General features: G+C 39.7%; 4 protein-coding genes across 8 annotated transcripts in view; 2 read left to right on the top strand and 2 right to left on the bottom strand.

The window, feature by feature from the left end:
* Nucleotides 1-6,365, top strand: part of esamb (endothelial cell adhesion molecule b) — a 56,402-nt gene extending 50,037 nt beyond the window's left edge. For all 3 annotated transcript variants that reach the window (XM_026192203.1, XM_026192204.1, XM_026192205.1), the window contains 3 exons: nucleotides 3,502-3,624; nucleotides 3,725-3,854; nucleotides 4,991-6,365. In XM_026192203.1, coding sequence (XP_026047988.1) covers nucleotides 3,502-3,624; nucleotides 3,725-3,854; nucleotides 4,991-5,462 — 725 coding nt within the window. In that variant the 3' untranslated portion in view covers nucleotides 5,463-6,365. The remainder of the gene's footprint in view (nucleotides 1-3,501; nucleotides 3,625-3,724; nucleotides 3,855-4,990) is intronic.
* A 61-nt stretch (nucleotides 6,366-6,426) lies between these two features.
* Nucleotides 6,427-11,279, bottom strand: acad8 (acyl-CoA dehydrogenase family, member 8). The gene is made up of 11 exons (XM_026192206.1): nucleotides 11,044-11,279; nucleotides 10,006-10,106; nucleotides 9,616-9,785; nucleotides 8,887-8,996; nucleotides 8,665-8,741; nucleotides 8,445-8,582; nucleotides 8,220-8,355; nucleotides 7,699-7,796; nucleotides 7,431-7,583; nucleotides 7,229-7,331; nucleotides 6,427-7,095 (listed from the first exon to the last, which is right to left on the bottom strand). The coding sequence occupies exons 1-11, from the start codon at nucleotides 11,156-11,158 to the stop codon at nucleotides 7,040-7,042; spliced, it is 1,257 nt and encodes a 418-aa protein (XP_026047991.1). The 5' UTR covers nucleotides 11,159-11,279; the 3' UTR covers nucleotides 6,427-7,039.
* A 968-nt stretch (nucleotides 11,280-12,247) lies between these two features.
* On the top strand, nucleotides 12,248-15,538 carry thyn1 (thymocyte nuclear protein 1). 3 transcript variants are annotated; one of them, XM_026192848.1, is made up of 9 exons: nucleotides 12,248-12,415; nucleotides 12,718-12,800; nucleotides 13,082-13,184; nucleotides 14,353-14,522; nucleotides 14,606-14,674; nucleotides 14,824-14,916; nucleotides 14,988-15,083; nucleotides 15,159-15,309; nucleotides 15,393-15,538. In XM_026192848.1, exons 2-9 carry the CDS (start codon nucleotides 12,726-12,728, stop codon nucleotides 15,437-15,439), a joined length of 804 nt encoding a protein of 267 aa, XP_026048633.1. In that variant the 5' UTR covers nucleotides 12,248-12,415; nucleotides 12,718-12,725; the 3' UTR covers nucleotides 15,440-15,538. The 3 variants fall into 3 exon arrangements, with proteins under 3 accessions (XP_026048633.1, XP_026048632.1, XP_026048634.1); XM_026192847.1 differs by having other exon boundaries at nucleotides 12,251-12,372; XM_026192849.1 differs by lacking the exon at nucleotides 12,248-12,415 and having other exon boundaries at nucleotides 12,744-12,800; nucleotides 13,126-13,184.
* Nucleotides 15,539-17,004: 1,466 nt separating this feature from the next.
* Nucleotides 17,005-22,165, bottom strand: vps26b (VPS26, retromer complex component B). Its single transcript, XM_026192846.1, has 6 exons — nucleotides 21,429-22,165; nucleotides 20,812-20,968; nucleotides 19,922-20,086; nucleotides 19,463-19,638; nucleotides 19,238-19,380; nucleotides 17,005-18,117 (listed from the first exon to the last, which is right to left on the bottom strand). The coding sequence occupies exons 1-6, from the start codon at nucleotides 21,649-21,651 to the stop codon at nucleotides 17,980-17,982; spliced, it is 1,002 nt and encodes a 333-aa protein (XP_026048631.1). The 5' UTR covers nucleotides 21,652-22,165; the 3' UTR covers nucleotides 17,005-17,979.
* Nucleotides 22,166-23,090: the final 925 nt, after the last annotated feature.

Here is a 23,090-nt window from a genome sequence, read left to right as displayed (position 1 = left end):
GACATTTTTATGGACTAGTAAGTTAAAATTTATGTGTAATTTTCTGATTCATTTTAGAGTGCTTAATTAAAATTTTGGATCTATAGGTGATGTGTTGCTAAATTATGTTTTTGTGAAATGTCTTCCAAAAACAAATTTAAGTCATTTAAATTTTAAGAATATACTGTTCAGGCTAGTGCAGGGTACACTGGTTAGTTTACAGTAATGCAGTGCGCTTGACTGGTTACAGCTAGGGCAATGTTACCAGATTACATCAAAGGTAGCAGACATCAAGGTATAAACCTTTTATACTAGCTTTATTGTATCTAGTTAGGGGGTTGGAAATCGGCCATATAGCCTGTGTAACATCTGCTTTAGATATTGTTGAATTCAGTTGGTTGCATCATCAGACAGAGCAATGAATATTAGAGTAGAAACCCAGGTCAGCAGATCACAAGGTTGTACACAAGGACAAACCTACTGGAGCTTACAAAACAATGTCTTATGTGCCCTTTTTCTAAGTGATTCTTAAGACTAAGACTTGATCTTGGTGTTCCCCACCTGCCAAATCCCACTTTAACCCCTCATGACAAGGACTTTTAAACTTCCAAGCCTCATTAATATTAAGCGGAAGGGTTGACTTTGTCCTTTAAATCTTTGCAGTATGTTGTGTTAGATTTAGCTGTCATCCCATTGCAGTTTTTAACTGTGTACTATAAGATTATGTTAATTTATTATTGTGTAGTTAAGCTATGATGTGGGTTAATAAATAAATATGAATATAGTCAATAATAACCCTAAATTGTATAAATTTAATATGCTTTCATATTTTATTACTTATATATGAATATTTCACATGTGAAAAACATGAATATGATTTTCTTGCAGATATGGATAAAAATATCTGTAACCCTTTCAGTCACTTTTTAGCTTTCATGGTTAGCGAGTTAGCACACAGAATAACTGACTTAATCCAAGAGGACCTAAATATCACACAATAAAGTTTAAACTTTAAAAAAAAAACACAGCAAGCAATGTTTAAACCATATATTGAAAAAAATCTTATACAGTCATTGATTTAAAAAATAGTTAATGTTTGCTAGCTAGCTAGTAGCTAATTAGCTTTAGCTTGATGTGCTAGAAATTTGTTCAGCAGCTAGTTTGAAGTAACTGTAAAACTCAAAGGAATTGTTCAACTGTTTAAACTCATTAACTTGATATGTAAACTTTGTAACAATGCTATACAATTTGCAGTTTAGTGTGCTATAAATAAATGTTTATTAATAGCAAAATATAAAATTAGTAGGCTACAATACGAGTAATTAACAGTTTCTGCTGGTAATAGTTTTACTTATTTAGCTAAGTAAAACTATTATTATTATTACTAATATTACTGTTATTATTATTATTATTATGATTACATATTGTCTGTTCACTGTAGCTTTTTACAGCATATATGCTGTGTAAAAGTCTCAAGCCAACACTCATTTAAAAAAGAAAAAAAAAATTGCCTCCAAGGAGTCAGATGTTCTAAGTTCTCCAGGCTTTATAAAGGGTTTAATAAAAAATATATATATATATTATAATTTTATAAAAAAAAATAATTTTGACCACCTTTTTAGCTATTTAACACTAACCTATGACTTATTCAAGCATAAAAGAGGCACCTAAAGTCAAGGAGATTTATGGTGCAGAGTGCAAAGATGTCAGAATAAATTATGTTATTGTAAAAACCTATTTTTTTTTTTGCCCTATATACTGTATCTGTTTTAATATTGTTACTGCAGCCCAAAAACTCTTGAGACACTCCTCATACTAAGGATATCATTTAAACATAGGCATGAAATTAATAGATTTATGAGTGAATAAACAGGGAAAGGTGTCTTTTATGCTTCTGTTTTAGTTGTGCTTCTTACTTACTCGAAATTTTATCAGCTTATGGCTGTTTAGCCCTTTAGGTCAGAATTAATGTTATACCCTTTACTGACGTCCAAACTAAACATGTTTGCTTACATTGCTGTGCAAACTAATCCTGCATTCGATGGGCACATATGCCATGTGAGGTAGCTGACTATACTATTAGCTGCAAAGTCTGCCAGTTTCCATGAGTCACATGTCATGTGTCAAGGCTTTGACAAATGCTGCTCATTGACCTTGCAGTGATGGCAGCATAACATGAGTAATGGTCCCATCTTGACATGAAGTCGCACTTACTGTAACATCAGATCCCTGCAGCTCTGTTGCCACGGGGATCTGTGATCACTGTGCAGGCTTGAAATCGCTCCAAACGAGTCAGCTGATACGCGGCTAATCTGTCACAATTAGGTTGGGGCCTTCACAGCTGTTTTTTAGGCCCAGGGATTAAATAATCACAGCAGGACAGGTGCATATCACCCTTATCCACAACTGTTTTTCTTGGGTTTATTTTGATTTCTCACGCATAATGTTAACACGCTGGTCTTAAGCTTAATAAGCATAGGCATAATTTATTTCTACTTTTGATTTCAATGTTTTTTTAAGACCTAGAGGGGCAGGATATATGTCAGCAGCTTCTTCTTCTTCTGTATTTATTGAAAACACAACAGATTTAGAAATTATTACATCTGCCTACCTTAGCCCTCCTTGTAGTAGTGAAACAGGAGAGACAAAACAAAGCTCAGTCCAGCCTTTGCCCAACCAAAACTTTGGGATTAGAGCAGTTTGGGAATAATTATTAAAGATTTTGCTCTCACCTTTCCACTAAATCTACTTCTTTTGCCCTTTGTGACTGACTCAATGCTTTACAGTCACTTTTTCAGGGGAGGGTTTCCAGTAAAATCAAACACACCTACTCTCAGTTGCCGCCATGAATCAAAATGAGATCAGATGAAGGCGTGCTGCGATATGACGTCTCAGATTGGATTTCAGAGGATTTGCTGTGATAAATCCAGCATGAAGCTTGTTTATTTTTCGACAGCCTATGTCTGCAACATAGTATTTTAAGATCAGATGTGCTAAGAGGAACAGATTGTGAGACTGATGCACATGCTCTCACTGCATGTGTGAGAAAATATGAAAACAAAAACTCATGTCCAGCATCAACAGACTAGTGTTGTTAGATTGCAGCAATGTAACATTTCTTTTCCTCCACTAAGTAATGGAAACCAGCCAATAATGGCCAGCCAATAATTATATTCTGTATTAACACTGCAATGATATGTTGAATACATTAGTCTTAGCATGATATAAAAAAACAACAAAAATAAATAAAGTGATACTAACATAATACTTGTGATACTGATAGAAAGAATCCCATGTTTAAGTTTAAAAGAGAAAACTAAGTTGCAAACGAACAAACTTTTTATTTTTAATAAATATAAATCCAGTTATAGTCAATTGTAATTGTGTATATATAGTAAGTCTGTTACTTCGTACTGTAGTAAGTTCATGTGTTTAGTTCCCTTGACGTTTTTCTTCTTCCTGGCTCAGATCACATAAATATGTGATTGTGAAGAGTGTGTAACTACAGTTGTTTTTTTTCAGATGAGAGACACGGTACCCTCAGGCTGAGCAACCTCACTAAAAGCATGTCAGGGAAGTACATCTGTCGAGCCAGCAACACCGCCGGCTCCGACAGCTGCTCCATTAACCTGGAGGTTTTCACCTGTATGTACACAGCATGAACTCTGTTTTTATTCTCCTTCACCCCAGAGTATTTAAAAGTTTGTTTGGGAAATCACCACTCCATCTTTGTTACGTTTCTCAGCTTCCAACGCAGGTGTGATTACAGCAGCTACTCTGGGGTCAGTGGTGGGACTGGTGGCCATGGTGCTGTTTCTCATATTCATACTGAGGAGGAGAGGGGACACAGAGGAGGAGATAGCCAATGAAATCAAGTGAGTTTCACTGTCTGTAGAGTGGGCACTTTGTCACATTAAATCCTCTTTTATGCCTCTACAAGATCACAGTGACGCCATGCGTGGCTTATTATATTCTAATAAAAACATCATTAAACAAATTGCTGATGAGTTTAATATGTTATTCCCTTGTTTTAGGACATGTTGAACAGTAAAATTATGTCAGTTTTGTAAATTTTGGTCATTCCATGTAATCCAAAAGGAGGATTAGCCTGGATTTTCTCATTGGTTAATCACTTGTGATCAACAAGTCATTGGCCAATAAGCATCCAGTTTCCCTTCTCCAGTTTAAAAACACCACATAAAGGTTAAAATGCTCATCTCATGTCTTCAAACAGAAGTTTACCATTAAAAGGCTTATATCACCGGAGCTAAGGCTTTATACAGTCTATGTGTACATCGTGTATTTCTTGACAGCTGTCAGAAATGTGGAGTAGTGAGATGTAATTTCTGTGTCCAAAAAATGATGATGATACAAATGGAAAGTAGAGTGTGTCGTCTCTGAGCACGACGTGACAGTAAAGTCATCCTATTCATCCTAAAGAGGCCATTTGGAGTCGAAGAGGGTAGATCCTGTTTTTTCTCATTATTTTCAATCCAGTTGTTTGGAGCAGGGCTTTAAATTGACTTTTGCTCAGTGTGAAATGTGCAGTGTTGCACATCATCCAACCAGAACCCCTGCACTAAGATATGGTAAGCGCCATAATGTGTGCCCTCCACCTCACGGTGTAATGTACCCACAAATTTTCCAAAAAAAACCAAACAAGCCTTCTGCTTCTAAGAGTCCGTTTACAGTAATGCAAAGCAGTGATTCAGCAAGTATGTGTTATCTGTGTTTTCATGCTATCCTAGTTTTTGTGCATTTTTGAACATTTAACCTTTGTAACTGATACTGTGTAAGTAGAGCATCGTTTACACTAAATCAGTAGTTTACAAGCGCTTGATTGTTAGGAGATCACGTGAGTATAAAATACTGTCACTCAATGTGTTTTGTTGACAGTATTGCAGCTGCAGTGTCCGTTATCGTTTTACTTGAAGCACTTCACTTCTGTTTTGTTTTCTGTCTCCTTTTTAATGATTTTTCTTTCACCCTCTTTCCTTGCTTTTTACCGCAGGGAGGACGCTCAGGCACCAAAGCGAGTGTCATGGGCAAAGAGCAACACAGGCTCAGATGGTATGTCCAAGAATGGCACGTTATCCTCCATAGCCACCAGCCCTCAACCACGAGACCCCCATCAGCCCAACTTCCACTATCCGTACTCCCCGATATCAGCTTCAGACGCGAGCTCAGTGATCAACGCCTACCAGCTGCGCCCTGGAGAAGCCAATACCTTACAAGGGCTTCCTGGCTACAACATCGGAGGCACGCCGTCGCGTAAACACAGGCGGCCTCCGAGTGCAAACGGGGCTCCTTCGCAGGTTCTCAGGAGCCCTGCGGTCACCAACCCCAAAAGAACTGAGGGGGCGCAGCCTCAGATGGCACCTCCACCCACTGTGTCCCCACAAGTTAGTTCCTCCACTCTGACACGCATGGGAGCTGTTGCTGTCATGGTGCCTGCTCAAAGCCAGGCTGGATCACTGGTGTAACGGCGTGGGAAGCAAAGGACAGAGAATCCCTCGCAATGAAGCGCCCTTTCTCGGTGAAGGCCTGATAGGTTGAGAGAGAAGGAAAAAAACGTGCTTCACTGGAACAAACTCTTCCTTCGGTTTGTTGACGAACCAGTGCAGCGTTCTTCATTTCAGTTTTCTTTTAAATGCTGCGATCAGGCTCATTAAAGAGAAATATATTTTTATTTCCATGCTTAGAACGAAAAGAAGTGTTGATTTTACGTAGCAGCATACAGTGATATTGTAAACCGTAGCAAGCAGGATGGTTTACTTGCGATTGTCGTGCAATGTTTTGGCTACATTTCTATGATTTCTACAACTTCATTGTAAAGAGATTTTTCTAATTTCATTTTTATGTTATTTTACCTGGATGTGTAAAGTTCACTTTTCTCAGGCTAACTGCACTCGTTCAGAGCAAAAACACACAATTCAGACACTGAAAATAGTTTCTAGAGTTTCACATTTCTGGCCCACATTCATGTTCACATCAAGAAACAGTTTCAGTGTGGGTTGAAGACTGATAAGGACTCAAAACGTGATGATTTTGCTTGTTATGGTAGCTGGAATGTAACCAAAGTAGTGAGTATAAGTGTTAAAGGCGATGGTTTCTGACTATTTTGCTTAAAATTGTTGAGTATAACAAGATTACTGCAAACATATGGCAGAGCCAGTAGTGGAGACCGCTCAAGAAAGCGTCCATCCTCGATATCTGACCAATGTTTTCTGCTTGTTTGTTTTCATGATTTCAATTACACTGAACTCTGGAGATAACGATGCAATGATGTTCTGATGTTGAAATACTACATGTAGCACTTTTAATGCAGTTCTGACTGTTGATGGAATTTTGTTTTTCAATAAAATGTTCTGCAGTATTTGACTAAATATTGATCAGTTCCATATTTAATGGAAACAAAAACCTAAAGGTGCTAAACTGCAAATGAAGTCCAATTTAAGAAAGCTTTATTTGGAGTGTAACATTTCATTATATAACCTTCACAGCACCTGTGACATATTTCTGTAATTCTGCAAAAAGCAAAGAAAAGGATGAAATACAGTAAAATTGCAATAACCATGAATATACATAAGGATTGAAAGACCACTTTAGGGACAGTGATGCTGGGATTTTATGAACTGTTACTTTTTCTTATTACTTTTTCCTCTGTCATCTCTCCGTCGCTGGTGGATGAGTTTAATTACCTGGGGTAAACCCTTCAAAGCAACAGACGGAGTGCCAGCAGGGTGGAGCAGTTGGAGACGAGTGTCAAGGGTGATTTGTGACAGAAGGATTGAAAAAACTACACTGAAGTTGGTTGTGCTAACTTACATTACATCTGATGTGGCGTACACATTCAAACATGGAGTCTAAAGGGTTTATTTATGACAATGATGCTGATTTGCGAGGGTTATTAGATGGAGGGTGGGTGGATGAACATACACTCAAGTCAGGAAACATTCATTGAAACTATGATGTGCAGGGCAGCACCAGTCATACTGTAACAAACCAGATATGAAGACCATAACAACATGGTCAGTTTAAATCCAGAGGACGAGCTTTATCACGACTCCGACAGCAGATTTCGGGAAATGATCATCCTCATCACTTCATTGGTTCCTTTAAGGGAAACAAAAGCAGGAAACAGCTGGTGAAAAACAGCATCACAGTTGCCTTACATGAAACCAAAGGAGCCACACTAAAATATGACAAAAGACAAACAAAAAGGCTAAAGAGAGAGAAAAAACCTCACCTTCTAGGATCTGGTGGACTCTGATGTCCCGGACAAACTGCTGCACTGCGTAGTCTTTAAGGTAACCGTACCCACCGTGCATCTGAAGAGCCTGGTTGCAGATCTGTTGAATACAAGCAGGAAAAAACATAAAAGATCACTTAATATAGTTAATTTCATGCTTTTTAGCCAAATACTGTTAATCCTCCTTAGCACTGCTCACATTAAAGCACTCGTCTGTGGCAAAGAGCTTGGCCATGGAGCAGATGGCAACAGCATCGGGGCGGTCCTCCTGCAACGCCTGCGCTGCTTCACGTATCAAAAGGCGAGACGCAACCAACTTGGTGGCCATTTCTGCCAGTTTGAACTGAAGAAACTACCATATTAAAAGAGAGGGGGGGGGGGGGGGGGCGTGAATAACAGTGGCAGGACAAGTATTCTGTTTCACTGAGTTTTCACTAAATAAACTGAAAACAGGGGAACCTGCTTACCTGGTTGTTTGAGAGTGTTTCTCCAAACTGCTTGCGCACTAACAGGTGATCCCTCGCCAGCTGCACAGAAGCATGCGCCGCCCCAAGAGAACAGGAAGCTGGCGGCAGAGTATTTAGAGGAAAACCAGTGAGTAAGTTGTTTGGCTTTGTTTTAAACGCCTTCATGTCAATGCCAAATACTGTGTGACCACAAATACTGACGGTTTGACCTGAGTTATTACTGAGCAAACCACTGCTACTGGTCATAACCAAGGGCATGCTCATTTATAAAAGTGTGTTAATCCAAATCTACTGAAACCATTCGTCATGCCTTAACCAACTCAAGGTTTCTTTAAAAGCACGCTGCACGCAATATATGCACAAATCTGTTTCCCCCGAAGCTCGTTGAAGCCCAATTATGATGCAGATTACATACTGTTACTTCTAGCTTTAAAAAAAAAAAAAAGATTTACATTGGATTGTAAGTATAAAAGACACAGTTTTTGGATGCTTGGCTACTTGGGTGGTGTTTTCCTCCTTACCAATATTAATTCTGCCTCCATTCAGGCCTTTCATTGCGAAGTTGAAGCCCTGTCCTTCCTCACCGAGCCGGTTCGCCACTGGAACCGCACAGTCCTCAAATATCACGGCCCTGGTCGGCTGAGAGTTCCAGCCCACCTGGAGGACAGATTGTTTTTAACAGCTGATTGGCTCAATTCTGCCATCTAGTGGTTGAACACCAAAGTGGCGCAACTGTGAAGTCGTACTTTTTTTTCTTTTTTGCCAAAACTGAGGCCGGGGGTTCCCTTCTCCACCACCAGACATGAGATACCTTTAGGTCCTTTACCTCCAGTTCTGCACATCACGACGTAGACATCTGTGTCTCCTCCTCCACTGATGAAGGCCTAAAAAGTGCCGAAGAAATTAGAGGAGCTTGCATTTCTACAGACCTTAAATGACATGAGCGTACAGACAGGTCTGAGTTACCTTTGAGCCATTCAAGACGTAATGGTCGCCTTTCCGCTGAGCAGAGGTCAGAAGAGAAGCAGCATCGCTGCCGCTGCCTAAAACAAAGATCGCAGGTTGAACTTTAACTAAAGTACTCACATGTGTGGAAGAACAACATACATGTGAAACGAATTTCTCACATAGACAGCTGTGAATAATTTTACACAAAGAACTCTGCTGTCTTTTCGCATGCAGACTCACCTGGTTCAGTGAGACAATAGGAGGCAAACTTCTCCATAGAACAGAGATCAGGACAAAACTTTTCCCTTTGCTCTTTATTGCCATAGCTGTCTATCATCCAGGCACACATGCTGCAAAGATAAGGAGGACAGAGGAGATTAACATGCAAATAAATAAATAACATACACTCTCTGGCCACTTTGTTAGGCATACCACTTCAACTGTTTGTTAACACAAATATCTGATCAGCCAATCACATGACAGCAACTCAGTGCATTTAGACATGAAGACACAGTCGAGTCGACCCAGTGATGTTCAAACTGAGCATCAGATTGGAAGAAATGTGATTTAATGATGGTGTTGGTAGAATACGTGCTGGTCTGAGTACACAGAGTACCACTCCTGTCAGCTAAGTACAGCAAACTGAGGCTAGGATTCGCACGAGTTCACCAAAATTGGATACTAGAGATATGTTGCCTGGTCTGTTGAGTCTCGATTTCAGCTTCAACATTTGACATGAACAACATGAAAGCATGGATCCATCCTGCCTTGTATTAACAGTTCAGCCTGCTGAAGTACCAATTATTTAAATGCTAAAGTGAACCTGAGTATTGTTACCGACCACGTTCATCCCTTCATGGCCACAGTGTACCCATCTTCCTGTATGTATAATCCAGACAAACTGACACCTGCTGTAAATATGGCGTCTTTTAAAAATGCTTCCAACCAAAATAATCTTATTATTCATACTTGTGGATGCTGATGTAGGCTGTGGTGCTCACACATCCCGTGGACAAAGCCTCAAAGATGATCGACGTGTCCAGCCGAGAAAGGCCAGATCCTCCAACATCTGGCTGAACGTAAATCCCACCGAAACCCAGCTGGGCCGCTTTACGCATGGTCTCTACTGGAAAGATTTCCTGAGTGGGGAAGAAACATCTAACCATTAGCACACCCTGCCTAGTGCTGTTACTAGTTCCTTATTGCCTAATACTTATTTTTACTTTTTTTTTCTCCTGATCAGGACTTTGGATTGATACAAAAGATTGCCTTTATATGAGCAAACATGGTTTTGAACCCCTCACATCTGTTGCTTTCACGTTTGATTAATAACAGTGTTTTAAGCTTCCTAGCTCATACCTTTTGGTCCCACTCTGCCATGTGTGGGGCCATTTCATTGGCTGCAAAGTCAAAGGCCACTTTTTGAAACTCCTTCTGTTCATCTGTGAGTCCGTGGGAAGCTGCAGACAAAGAGCGGAGGACATTAAATACAGAAACTGCTCTGTGTGCTTTTAACCATTACATACTGTTCATATTTCATGTCTTCACAGTCTGGCTCAGGTCACGTTGAACCCAGGCTAAGAATTCCCTCATAAGTGTCTACAGCATATTGTTAAACAGAGATTCATTTAGAGTATATAAATAGTCACCTTTTTTACTCACTATGTATTTATAAACCTATATTAATCTCTAGCTCTCTTCCACAGTCTTTGTCCTGTCTTTGTCCCTCAACCCCAGCCAGCTGTGGCAGATGGACGCCCCTCCCCGAGTCTGGTTCTGCTGGAGGTTTCGTCCTCCTTCTAGTTTTTCCTTCCTAGTGCTGCCAAAGCGCTTGCTCACAAGAGGTCATATGAGTGCTGGGTTTTTTCTGTTTTCTTTGTATTATTGTAGGATCCTTACCTTACAATACAAAGTGCCTTGAGGCAAATGGTGTTGTGATATGGTGCTATATAAATAAAATAGAATTGAACTGAACTGAAAAACATCTAATATCATAGAGTATTATGTCCTGTTATACCTAACACATTACAACATAACAGCCACGATGATTTAAATAACATCTAGGTGTTGAATAATCCGAAAGAGAGGGGCGGTGCTAAGGAGAGGCGTGCAGCTTTCTCTGCCTTCCGACTGGAACTGAGATCTAACAAACCAACCAATGACAGTCGGCTGCGATAAATAAGTAAATAAAAGCGCTGAATATGTGTAGCATAAGCTTCTTTTTTTTTTTTTATCTTAATCAGCAGTCACGTTTGTTTGCTACAAAGCTGTGTGACTACTTAACATATCGCTGGTTCATTTCATTGCTTCAGGTCCAATGAGGTAAATGAAAGAAACAGAGTTTTTAGAGCTACTTGTATTACTTAAAGCTAGTAGATCTCGTTTTCTGGTACTTACGGTCGATGCATGCGGCTATTCCTCTTCTCTGTGAGTTTCCGCTTAATGTTACACGATTTTTACATATTCTGGAGCCCAGCCGGGCTATTCTCGACAGAGCTCCTACAGCAGCCATGTTTACCTCTACAGTGGTGAGTCACTCGGCAGCGGGACTGCTGGTTATTGTAGTTTGTAGTCGCACTTCCGGCTTGTATTACGCATTTAAAGGTGCCATATTGAAACGGGGTTCGTTTCAATTAAACGAAATGTTGAAAGTAAATATTTTAAACATTTATACATGTTTTGAAATTTTACTTTGATTTGTTTAATCACATGAAGTAATTCATTTATGCTAGATAACACAAGTGAGTATTGATATTATGCTTATGAAAAAGTTTTTGAACTACCACGGCATTTATTTGCTGTTATTTATTCAGATGTATGACATGACCAGTTTGATTATTACACTACAGTGTAGGGTCCATAACATTATTTTTTAATTGTATATCTTTTTAAATAATGATATTTAAATTGTGAAATGTAAATGATGGAAGCTTGTGTCTACCACTGATTTATTTTTTATTTTTTTCTTTTGTTAACGTATTCACTTATTTTGCCATCTGTAAGTGAATATTTCAGGTTCACATCTCAGAATTCAACTTGAGAAGTTAATATTTTGTCTTAATAAATCAATAACATCTCAAGTTAATTAAAAATTTTTACAATTTACACTCTGCCTGGCAAAACTTATTTTGGAAACAAGCTTCCATAAAATTGTGAAGCTTGCATAAATGAATAAATGTATATAGCTTTGAGAATCCTTTTAACCTTTATACATTAATACCAACAATTCTGTAGGCTTTAACACATAACATAACACTTTGTAACCTCATATTTACTTTCTTTATCACATATTCTCAGACTATTTATTTTATTTTGGATTCACTTTAGTCGTTTCCATGTGTATCCTGTACACACTGAAAACTTACAATAAAGTTGACTTTGACTTAACTTACACCCTGTTTATTTGTAGGTTATAATAATAATAATAATATATTAATAATAATAATAATAATAATAATAAAAATAAAGGGGTGTTATTGTCATAAAAACTGAAGTAAACAGGCAAACGAAAAATAAATAGACAATAAAATCCGATTAATTTAATTCCTAATAAACCAAAAGACCTGAAAATAGTCACGTGTTCCCCGTACCAATATGGCGGCAGTGCTTCTACAGCGGACACACGGCAGTGGCTGGAGAATAAATCGAGTGCACCTATACGGTTTTTAGGTCACGTGTTGCAGTTTTTTCCGCGGGATTGATGGCTGGAGCTGTGCGGAGCTGAAGGTACGACTCCATGACTGATTATTACCGAGTTTATCTCCGGACAGTACGTTACGTCTAGTTTGCACGCATTCCTGATGCTTCTGTGTTTCTGCTACTTGTTAGTGTCTAAGCAGTTTACACATGTAAATAAGAGCACTTATTCAGAAAACATTTAATAATACCAGCATTAATATTGTTAACTAGTGCAGTATGTTTTTCTTTAGTTACAGCAAGCACTTGAGTCACACCAAATACAATTTGTGGTTGTGTTATTTAAGTTGAGGTGTTTCTAACCTTCAGTCTGCCACTACTGATGTAAACTGTGGTTATTAAAAATATATGTTAGTAACACTTCTCAAATTAAAGCTTCCTACATGAAGAAGATAATCACGGCTCATTGGAAGACTGCTGTGCTTACCAACATTAATTGCGGCTGGACGCAACTACCGGTAAATAAAGCCAAATTTATGTGATCTTGGACTCATTTTGAATGATTTTTAGAGTAGTCCGTTTGGGATTACATAAAGAGACAAGACACTGACCCAACCTAATGTTCTTCAGTTAACAACACTTTGTATGAACTTTAGAAAAGTATAAATGGATATAAATATAAGGGATGGAAATCATTAGTGGATAAAAAGGAAAAAATGCTGATTGTCTGAGTTCTTGGTGGGAGAGCTACCAGAGTACAAGTTATACCTAAAACTTCTTGTGTTTTTGCCCTCACAAGCTTTACAGAAACAAACCATCCAAACCTTTTGTGGATCTTTACAGAGTCAAAGAGATGCCACCAAAGAAAAAGACCAGAGTCAGTAAAAGGAATACAGGTTCAGGTAGGTAAATCAAATCACAGAAGAAAATCACCTGTCTGATATTAGAAGGTTAATACACTCATCCTGGGCATGAATCTCAGAGTAATTTCAGGATTTCTAAGGATTTTCCAGGGTAGAATATTTTATAGCTACATCTTTAATTAATTAACCAAAACCACTGGGTGCACAAGTGTGAATTTATTTTGAATTTAGTCTCAATTTTATATAATGAGTCAAGTGCATTCAAACACCCCCACTAATATTTGGTTGACTGTCCTTTAGCAAGCTGCACGTCAACCACACACTTTGGGTGGGCATCAACAAACTTCATGCATAATTCTGGCTGCATGTTTGACCACTCTTTTTTTGAAGAATTGGTAGGGTTTCACTCAAATAGTCCAAAAATGTTCAATAGGGTTTAGGTTGGGGCTTTGGGAAGGCCATCCCAGAAGCTTAATGTTAACCTGCTTTATCAATTACAAAACCAGATTTCACATGTGTTTGGCATCATTGTCTGATTGAAACACTCAATTGTGTCCAGGTTGATTTGAGGTGAAGTTGAACAATTTGGACATAGTTCTCCTCCTTCATTATTCCATCTACTTTGTGCCCATGATGCTACCACCACCATGCTTGACAGTTAGTCCATGGCACTGTAAAACTAACTTCACTGTAGACAGTTTTCCTGTTGTTCCATTAGTTTCCCGTTCATGCTAGGCTTGAACCTTTTTGGTCCTTTAGTTGTTCCTGAACATCTGAACCAATTTCTGCTCATGCGAGGGTGACAGTGTGGGTCTTCTTCTAGAACCCCGGAAAGTTGTGTTTGCACTGATTATTTTGGAATCTGCATTTCTAAGAGACATTCCCAACTTGTGTTAATCTACAATTCTATTTATTAGATGTTTACTAAGTTCCTTTGATTTTTCCATTGTTCTGAGTATTGGTCAATCCAATGGGTGCTGCCAAAGAAATAACAACATTGCAGAACCTCCAGTGCCGCTTATTATTATAACTTAAGCGCTTGTTCTTGTTTTTTAAAGTCATCACAGATTTATGCTGTACAATCACTCCACCCTGGAAAAAGAACGGTTCAAAGAAATCATTAAAAACACCAAATTATTGTGACATTCAACCCCTCGAAGAGTGCGTGTAAACACAGTTTTAACTAAAGAGTGCTTCCAAACCACAGGCAAAGATGATGACAGGGAGCCAGTGTCCCCAGCTTTGAAGAAGAGGAAAGCTGCAACTTCTGGTGGAAAAACTGACGAGAGCTCGGCGTCTTCTGGTTCTCCACAGTACAGTCGCTGGCTGATGAAGTCTGAGCCCGAGAGCCGCTTTGAGAATGGCATCGACGTAAAGGTATGGAGCAGCACCAGCTTTGTCAGCGCATTTTAAAGTGTGAGCTGGTCTCACTTGTCTGATGCTTCCTGTTCACTCTGCAGTTTGGCATCGAGGACCTGAAGGCTCTGCCTGATCAGACCAGCTGCTGGGATGGCGTTCGTAATTATCAGGTAGAGTTGCAGCACAGAGTCCTGCAAAAAGAAGATGTTTATCTGAAAAAAGGAGCAATGCGCTGCTACTCCTGAAAGGGCTTTTCTGTCTCTGCTCACTGCACCACTGTGCAAATTATTTTTGAATTTGCTATGCTTATCTTCTGCAGGCACGCAATTTCATGAGGCAGATGAAAGAGGGGCAGCTGGCTTTCTTTTACCACAGCAACTGCAAGGAGCCGGGGATAGCAGGACTCATGAAAGTGAGTCGCTCTTCTATATTTAGGTAAAGCTCGAGACGGGCCCGATGTTCAGCTTCATTTCCTCTTTCTAGGTTGTGAAGGAAGCTTATGTGGACCACACTCAGTTTGACAGGAAAGATGTGCATTATGATGCAACCAGCAAACCAGACGACCCCAAGTGGAGCATGGTAAGCTGAACGCATTAAGCGCAGTTAATGATAAGACTCAAGCGTGAAGGCTGAGCTCGTTTTCTTCTCCCTCAGGTAGACGTCCAGTATCAAAGGATGATGAAGCGTTTTCTTCCTCTGTCGGAGCTTAAAAAGCACCACCTGCAGCATCGCGCTAAGGGGGGGCCCCTCAAGGACATGGCGCTTTTTACAAGGGCTAGGCTCTCTGTGCAGCCTCTCAACACCGGTATGACAGAAGCGGAAAGAAAAAAGTAAATAAATAAACAAATAAAAGAGAAATAGCTGTGAACACTGTTTTTTTCTTCGCAGAGGAGTTTGACTTCATCTTGAGTCTGGAGGACAAAGAGCCACTGTAAGGATTGACTTCACAACGCAGCAAAATCATCACAAGTACCATTGCTTCACTGTAACTGTTAACGTTTATTAAAGATATTAAATATTTTTATTAGACATCATAGTCCAGATTCAATCTGTGAAAACACAAACATGTGGTTATGACTTGAGTTTCTTGGAACTGGATGGAAAGCAGTGCCTCTTTATAAAGTATAAACAGAAGCAGCATTAATTATGGCTGGCCTTTGCTCTCAGAGTAGCGTCAAGCATCATTTTATTGACGTTATTTAATTCATAATTTATAAACGGCAGCATATTTTACGACTCCTGATACCCTTTCAACGCTCGTTTTATCACATGGGAATAACTTAACATTGTGTGCTCAACTGCTGCCCGGTGATGACAGAGTGAGTGGGAAAATAAAACCCGCAAACAGCCTATGTGGCATGGCCTTCCAGGTATTTGCTTAATTGCAAAAAAAAAAACAACAACAACAACAACATGCAAAGGGCTCTTGGTAAATTTTCCTTTTTGTAGACTGTGGGGGACCCACATTAAATGAATTTAATGTGCTGAATGCTGAAAAGTACCTTATATAACCTCTGATGAGATGCTGGTTTGGAAGTATTAATGCTGTTGCTGCAGCCCGATGCCACAACAACAACTCCCGTATTATATGTCAGAGTCAGTCAGATGGTGTAGCACCATTTATCTCCTAACTGACATCACTGTTATTTAAATAGTTTTTATTAACTATTTCCAATTGATTTACTTGAATAATTGTGTATGCTGATGCAAAATAGCTACTTCGAACAGCAGTGGCTGAAAAAGCCCAGCCTGCTTTGGAACCCGAGCCCTGGGGCACACTGTGTGTTTCCACTCATGAAGTGTGGCCCAGGGCTCAGGTCACAAAGCTCCAGAGCGCTAATGACTGAATCAGTGTGTTGATATCTTCTGTGGTCTTTTCCACAGTCATAGTTTTATGAAACATTGTCTCCTTCGCTCTGGTTGTCACATTAGGATAACATCACCTTTAAGTTTTAAGCCTCGTCTTTAGTTGAGACCTTTCTCTTTACGTGTTTAAATTACACCTCAAAGCACATGCATGCATGTCCTCTTTCACCTGATGTTACTGTTGTTAAGATAAAACTTATAATTTTGACACGGATCTCCTAAGAACCCACCAGAACGTAGAAACCTGTTATAAAACAGATAAAACCGATATACAGACAAAGTCTTTTGTGGAAATGTCCTTATAATGAATATGTGGTCCAGCAGAAGTTGCTGTGGCTTGCTTGCACCGTTGCCTCAGAAGGTCCTGAGTTCGCCTCCAACATCTAGCCAGGGCTTCTGTGCGTGGTTTGTATGTTCTCCCCATGTTTGCATAAGGTCTCTGGTTTAACCTAACCCTACCCTGCCCCACCCCATGTTTTAAAGACATGCAGTTGGTAGGGTTATCTGCTCACTACTCTATAGCAGTTGAATGTTAAATAAAACTACATTAGCTGTAAGTACATTTTAATGAATGCTCAGGTTCATTAAGTCAACACATTCATTCATTTTCACAACAAAACCACAGAGAATTAAATTCATTTGGCATCAATTTATTAGACTTTTGGGAACAAGGAGTAATCGAGTAGCATTTTGCAAAAGATAGTTCTACTGTAACTTTCTCTGGTTAAAAGACTAAAATTATGTTAGAGGCAGGAGGATTCAATTAGCTTGATACACGTAGGCACAACTTTTAAGTCTCTAATAAAGAGGATACAGAAGACTTCATACTATCAGACCTCAAGACAAACACTTTGACATCCTTTCCTAACACCACTGGAATGCTGAGGTAAAGCTTATGGACATGAAACGTCATTTTGTAGCACTGTGTACTAGATAGTCTGTGTACACGAGCTGGAAACAGGATAACAGGTTTAACTGGCCTTATTTACAGGTTTAAAAACAAACGTGTGGATTAATACTTTAGCTCTCTCACTCAAACAGCAGCGAGAGATTAGAGTTTCCACTTCCATCCTTTTTTTGTGCAAACACACAAACACAGAAAAATGTGTTCAGCAAGGTAAAGCAGTGCAAAGTTATCTTGGATTTCTTGACCTTAGAACAATGTTAGGAATGCATTCATTAAACGTGGAATGTTGGAGATGCACTTGATGAGCATTCGTTTGAAATAATTATGAGATTAGAAATCAATTGATCCCAAAAGTGTTAGAACGTAACAAACAGAAGGCTTAAAAATTCAATTTCACATGGTTTTACCCAGCGAACAATAAGACATGGGTTTACTTTGATTCCCAAAAAGAACCCCCCCCCCCAAAAAAAATGCATTAATGAGGAAGGATAGGACCAGCAGCCTGAAGCCCATTTGAATGCCTCATGCAAACTGTTTCATAGTTCACACAGTTTTACCGTATGTCGGTCTCCCTTCTTTCTTTACTAGAAGCAGCAGCTACAAGTAAAGCAGCTGCCTCTCCAGATGTTGTACAGTTCACATGTACCCCCCACCACCCCAGTGCAGACCCTTTGTGAGTCCCGTGAGAGGAGAGCTGCAGCTCTACCCGCTCTCCTCTTTTGCAGCCTGTTCCAGTGCGCTCTCTGAAGCGGCTGATCCTTCGAACCTCTGAGAGGCGATGGCAGCCTGGTGAGACATGCTTTTCCTCACCACGTCCCCTTTTCTCCACAGTGTGATTTCCTGGAGGGGAGAGAAATCAAAGACAAATGTAAGGTGATGACATGAAGAACACCTCAGCCCATGACCTGTAAATGAAAGAAAAGGTACCAAACTGAGCACAGAGTTTTCCTAGCTCTCAAATGTGACTGATAAATGATTTTAGCCTTTTAGAACCAGTCAGTGGGACATCAACCAATAAAAGCACCACTACTTCTTATTCGCTGTCAGACTTGTTTTCTAGTGCAACATTTTCACTATCTAACACAGAAAAAAAGCAGAGCTCCACAATAGCACCTGTGTTTAAGAATTGCTATTGATAAGGTTTTACTGATGGTGTTCAGTTTCGAGGTTTCAAGCAGATTCTTTATTGATTATTGATCGATTTTCACCTACATAGGATTTCGTTTTTTGGGGGGGTTTTAGTGCCAGTGCAGCAGGTCTATTATCTCTTCAGCTCCACTGCCATGAAAAAAAAGACATAAATAAATAAAACATGCCAGCACTAATAAAAGGCACTGATAAGCTGGGGGGCATAAGCTTTGGATGGAGTACAATTCAGAACAGAACCAGTTGGAACCTGCTCTCAGTTCCCACCTCTGATTATTCAGTAGCGCTAGCTGTAACTACAGTCAGAATCGCTACACACTCACAGCTCTATCATAGCCTGTACCCCCACATTTAGAAAGCAAACAACAGGAGGATGTTCGCCAGCTTTCTTAGTGAAACAGGGTTCAGCTGCCATTACATCCTGGCTGTAGGCACACTTCAGTTATTACAGTTACGGCTGTGACACAACAGGATGTAGCACTGATTGACTACATGCAGGCGGCTTTGTGTGCCTACAGTGGTAGTTGGAGGCTGAGCCTCCTCTTGAAGCCACACTGTCCTTTCACTCTGACACAATCGAAATACAGAGGCAGTCAAAATCAGAACCACATCCAGCCACAGCTGCACTAATGTCAGCCAGGCAGAGCATCTGCAGCTGTGCCCACATCCACCAGCTGGATACTGTTTGAGAGCTGCCCTTCATATAGACTAATAAGCACTAAAAATCACATTCACATGGATAGTTTTAAACTAGTGAAGTAGAAGATTCAGAAAAATGTAAAAACGCTGTCTGATGTTTTGCTTCCAGTCGTACCTGCTGTTTGAAGTAACGTCTCTCCTCCTCGTCAATCAAAACCAGGTTCAGGTAGTAGCGCACCGAGAACTTCTTGTTGATGTCTCGCATGGTGGGGGTCAGATCATATCCAGCCAGAAATAATCGGATGGGGATGGACTCTCCTGCAATGTTAAACACACTCTCAGAGGCTGAGCAGTGTTTGCATTGTGTGACTTGTTGAAACTGTGAATAACTTTTGTTTACCTCTGACCGGCGCTCCATCCATGATCTCGTACTTGGCAATAGTGTCATTTTCGTGGTAAACGCTTGGGCCTGTGCCTGTTGTCTCACGTTTGATGATGTCAATCTCCATGTGTTTAATCTTAATTCTCACCAGCAGAAAATAGATTTTTCCCACAATTACATCTTTCAGATGGTACCTGGAGAAAAAGAAAAGAAAAGCACAGGCGACAACTGCGAATGAGATCTACAGTTTAGTCACTAACAAGCACAATGTTCAGTACATGCTTTTCATTTAAACTGATAATAAATCAATCATTGTTTCAGCTACTGGTTCAGTTTCTAAATAAATAAATAAATGCATCTTTCACTTAAAAAGAGATGGTTTTGCTGATACTGTATAAAACTATTTCACTCTTAAACACAGCATAACAAGGGAAAAAAGTGAATGATAGTGGTTTGCTGCAGCCCTGCAAGCCTTACTTGGATTTGTTATACTCAAACTCGATGTGGAGGCAGTCCTCAATTCCAACTTCCATTTTAATGGAGGAGTTGAGCTCAGGATAGGTGCTCAGTGTGTGGACCACAATGTCCATCTCTTTAGTGATGTCATTTAGTCTTCTTATCACCGTGGCACGAAGAAAATATCTGAAAATAAAGCACACAAGCAATGAAAAAAAGTGCCATTTCCTCCTTAGTAGAAAGTCACAACTACACACTAATTGACCATAATGTCAAATCCACCTGCCTATCCTATCGTTTACTGCTCCACCTCATGACAAAGACTCAACCAGATGTCTGGTTGCAACACTGAAATGCATATTCATAATGCTGCCACCTCTTACACTGGTAAAAGCCTACCTTCTCCCAGTGCCCTTCCAGCTATGACGCTGTCGCATTCATCTGTAGGAACCTTTGGTGGTGGACAGGGCTCACCATGGTCAATCTGACTAGTCTGACACCTTCAAGTCAAGTTTAAAGCGTTTTCTGTTCATTCAATTAACAGAGTCCAACCCTATTACCCATTCACCTTGGATACGTTTTGATAGGTACTTATCACTGCATACAAAGAATACCCCAAAAGATCTGCAGCTGTCTTCAAGCATTCACAGTCTAGCCCTTGTCCAACATTTGCAACACATATTAAGTCGTCACAGTTCACTTTTCACCCCTCGATTGTTGACACTGTAATGATTTAACGTTACTCACTTCCACCGTCATTGGTCTGAGCAGCGTGCATGTACTGCAAGTCAAATGTGGGCAACATCAAGCTTGAAAACTGCTCAGTTTAAGTGCAACCACATGACAGGCAGGTTAACAAGTAACGCGCTCACTGTACTGCTGACAAAACGACAGTGAAGGATCAAACTTACCTTAGCTTGACATTCTGGCCTGTGTAGGACTCGTAAGGTTTCTCAACATGAGTGAACTCAAAGTCAAAGGTCTGGGACTGAGTTATTTCACCAGGTCTTGCGAGATCTTTCACCAGGGAAACAAATTCATGATGGTTTCCTCTGTCGTAATACAACTCTAGAACAAGAGGAAAGATAGTATTAAAAAAAACAAACTATACTGTGCACGATTTTGGATACAACTGAGCTCTTGAACTCGTAATTGATTTTAGTGGCCAGAAAGCCATACCATGTGAATTTTACTTTAACATGTGAATTTCACTTCTTAAAATCTATTTATGTGTCCAAGTTTTCACACAGCTCTTTCACAAATGTAACACTCAAGCAGGGATTGTCTGTGTTGCTTACAATTTCACTGCTGGAACTTTAACAGTCCAGCTGCAGCAGATTAAGGACACTAGAGTGCAGCTTACAGGTGATCTGAAACAGGTCTACACAGGTGTAATATGTGGCCCCCTGTGTTTCCTTTCATGTCTAATATAAAGTTGAAAACTGAAGCATCTGTTTGTTTCACTGTTGAGGGATGCCTCCATGTTTCTTCACCCCACAGTCTATCACTCGCTGCTATTTTTACATACCTATTTGTCCCACAAATTCAATTTTGATGCCGTGGTGCTCCAGCCTCTTTCCGGGGTTCTTCAGCGTCACATTCACCTTTCCACTGACAGTCTCGCCGTCGTAGAAAAGAAAATATTTGTCTTTCTTCCCATCTTCAGTTTTGTGTTCAACCTTCTTCCTCGTTTCGGCGTCATTCAGGACAACATCGATTTCTGCGCTTTGACCAAAACTAAAGAAACTCATTATAATGCTGCGTCCTCGCTAACTCTTTATCTTATCTAAGTGCGAGTTAACTGACTTGTTAGCACGCTGCACCGAACCTGCTAACGTTTCAAAGTAGAAAACAAGTGCACGCTAAGGCCTGCGGAGTGCGCGAGCTTGGCTGCTTCTCGTAGCACGAATTACACCGACTGACATTAAAAAGTCTCAAGATATGTCACAGAAACCTCCACACGAGCTACATGTCAAGCAAATTAGCGCTTCGATGCTAAAACACACAGTATTGTGAATAGCCGTTTTCTTTTTTTCTGCTCTCCGTTGCTGAGCCTGGATCTCACCGATAAACAGCCCGAAGCAGCGACGGATGGGTCTGCTGTTCACACAGAGCTCGCCGCGTAAATGTATCTTACATGTTTGTTTTCTGGGGATAAAACGACGAACGCTGTCAAACGACCAGGATGTAACACCAGCTTTCTTTACCTGCGTTAGCTGAACTACTTCCGGGTGGCGTTTTTTCACAGTAAAAGCGGAAAGAAAGGCGCGGAAGTCGCTAGGCACTAGCGATTATGCTTGAACTACAGCGTGTTTAAGACCTGCAAGTGTTAAAAGGAAAAGAAATATAAATAAATTGCATTACAATACTACACTCATGCAAACAATATAAACATTTATAAGCACTTTCAAACCATTAGCAAAAATTATGAAAATACTTAAATTATCAGAAGTTAATAATAATAATAATAACAATAACAATAATAATAATAATAATAATAATAATAATTATTATTATTATTATTATTATTATTATTATTATTATTATTATTATTATTATTATTATTATTATTATTATTATTATTATTATTATGTACAGCGTATGTAGTATGTATGAATGCTATTATATTTACACTGGCACTGGAGGCAAAATGTGAACACAACTCCAACACAGCTGTCATCTTTCGCACGCAGCAACTCACTACACAAGAGTTCTACGTCATCAGTATGTGCGATCTACACACACTTTCAGCAGCGAAAGCTTAGAATTCTATGCCCATAGACTTACTATTATGCTATATTGTAATGTACATAAATGAAATGTGTATACTGTAAATACACTATTTCATCTTTCTGTATAACTTATAGTACACTACTGTAGAGGATTTGAATTGGATTTCATGAAAAGGACCCATGAATATAATTTCATAGATGAAGCAGGATTCAATCTGGCAAAAAGGAGGTGGAGAGGCAGGAACATAATTGGTCAACATGCCATTATTGAAGTCCCTGGCCAGCATGGTGGCAAAGTAACTGCGGGCCTCTCCACTGTCATGCAAACCTGGGGCCATATAACACTGCACATCTCCTTACATTTCTGGGTCATCTACAGGATTTCATGGTTGCACGTGAACAGCTGGATCAACAAGCAGTGCAACCTGTATATGTCATTGTTTGGGACAATGTGAACT

The sequence above is a fragment of the Astatotilapia calliptera genome, chromosome 14 (assembly GCF_900246225.1).
Source record: "Astatotilapia calliptera chromosome 14, fAstCal1.2, whole genome shotgun sequence".
Classification (NCBI taxonomy): domain Eukaryota; kingdom Metazoa; phylum Chordata; class Actinopteri; order Cichliformes; family Cichlidae; genus Astatotilapia; species Astatotilapia calliptera.
This window is presented reverse-complemented; position numbering and strand designations above follow the sequence as displayed.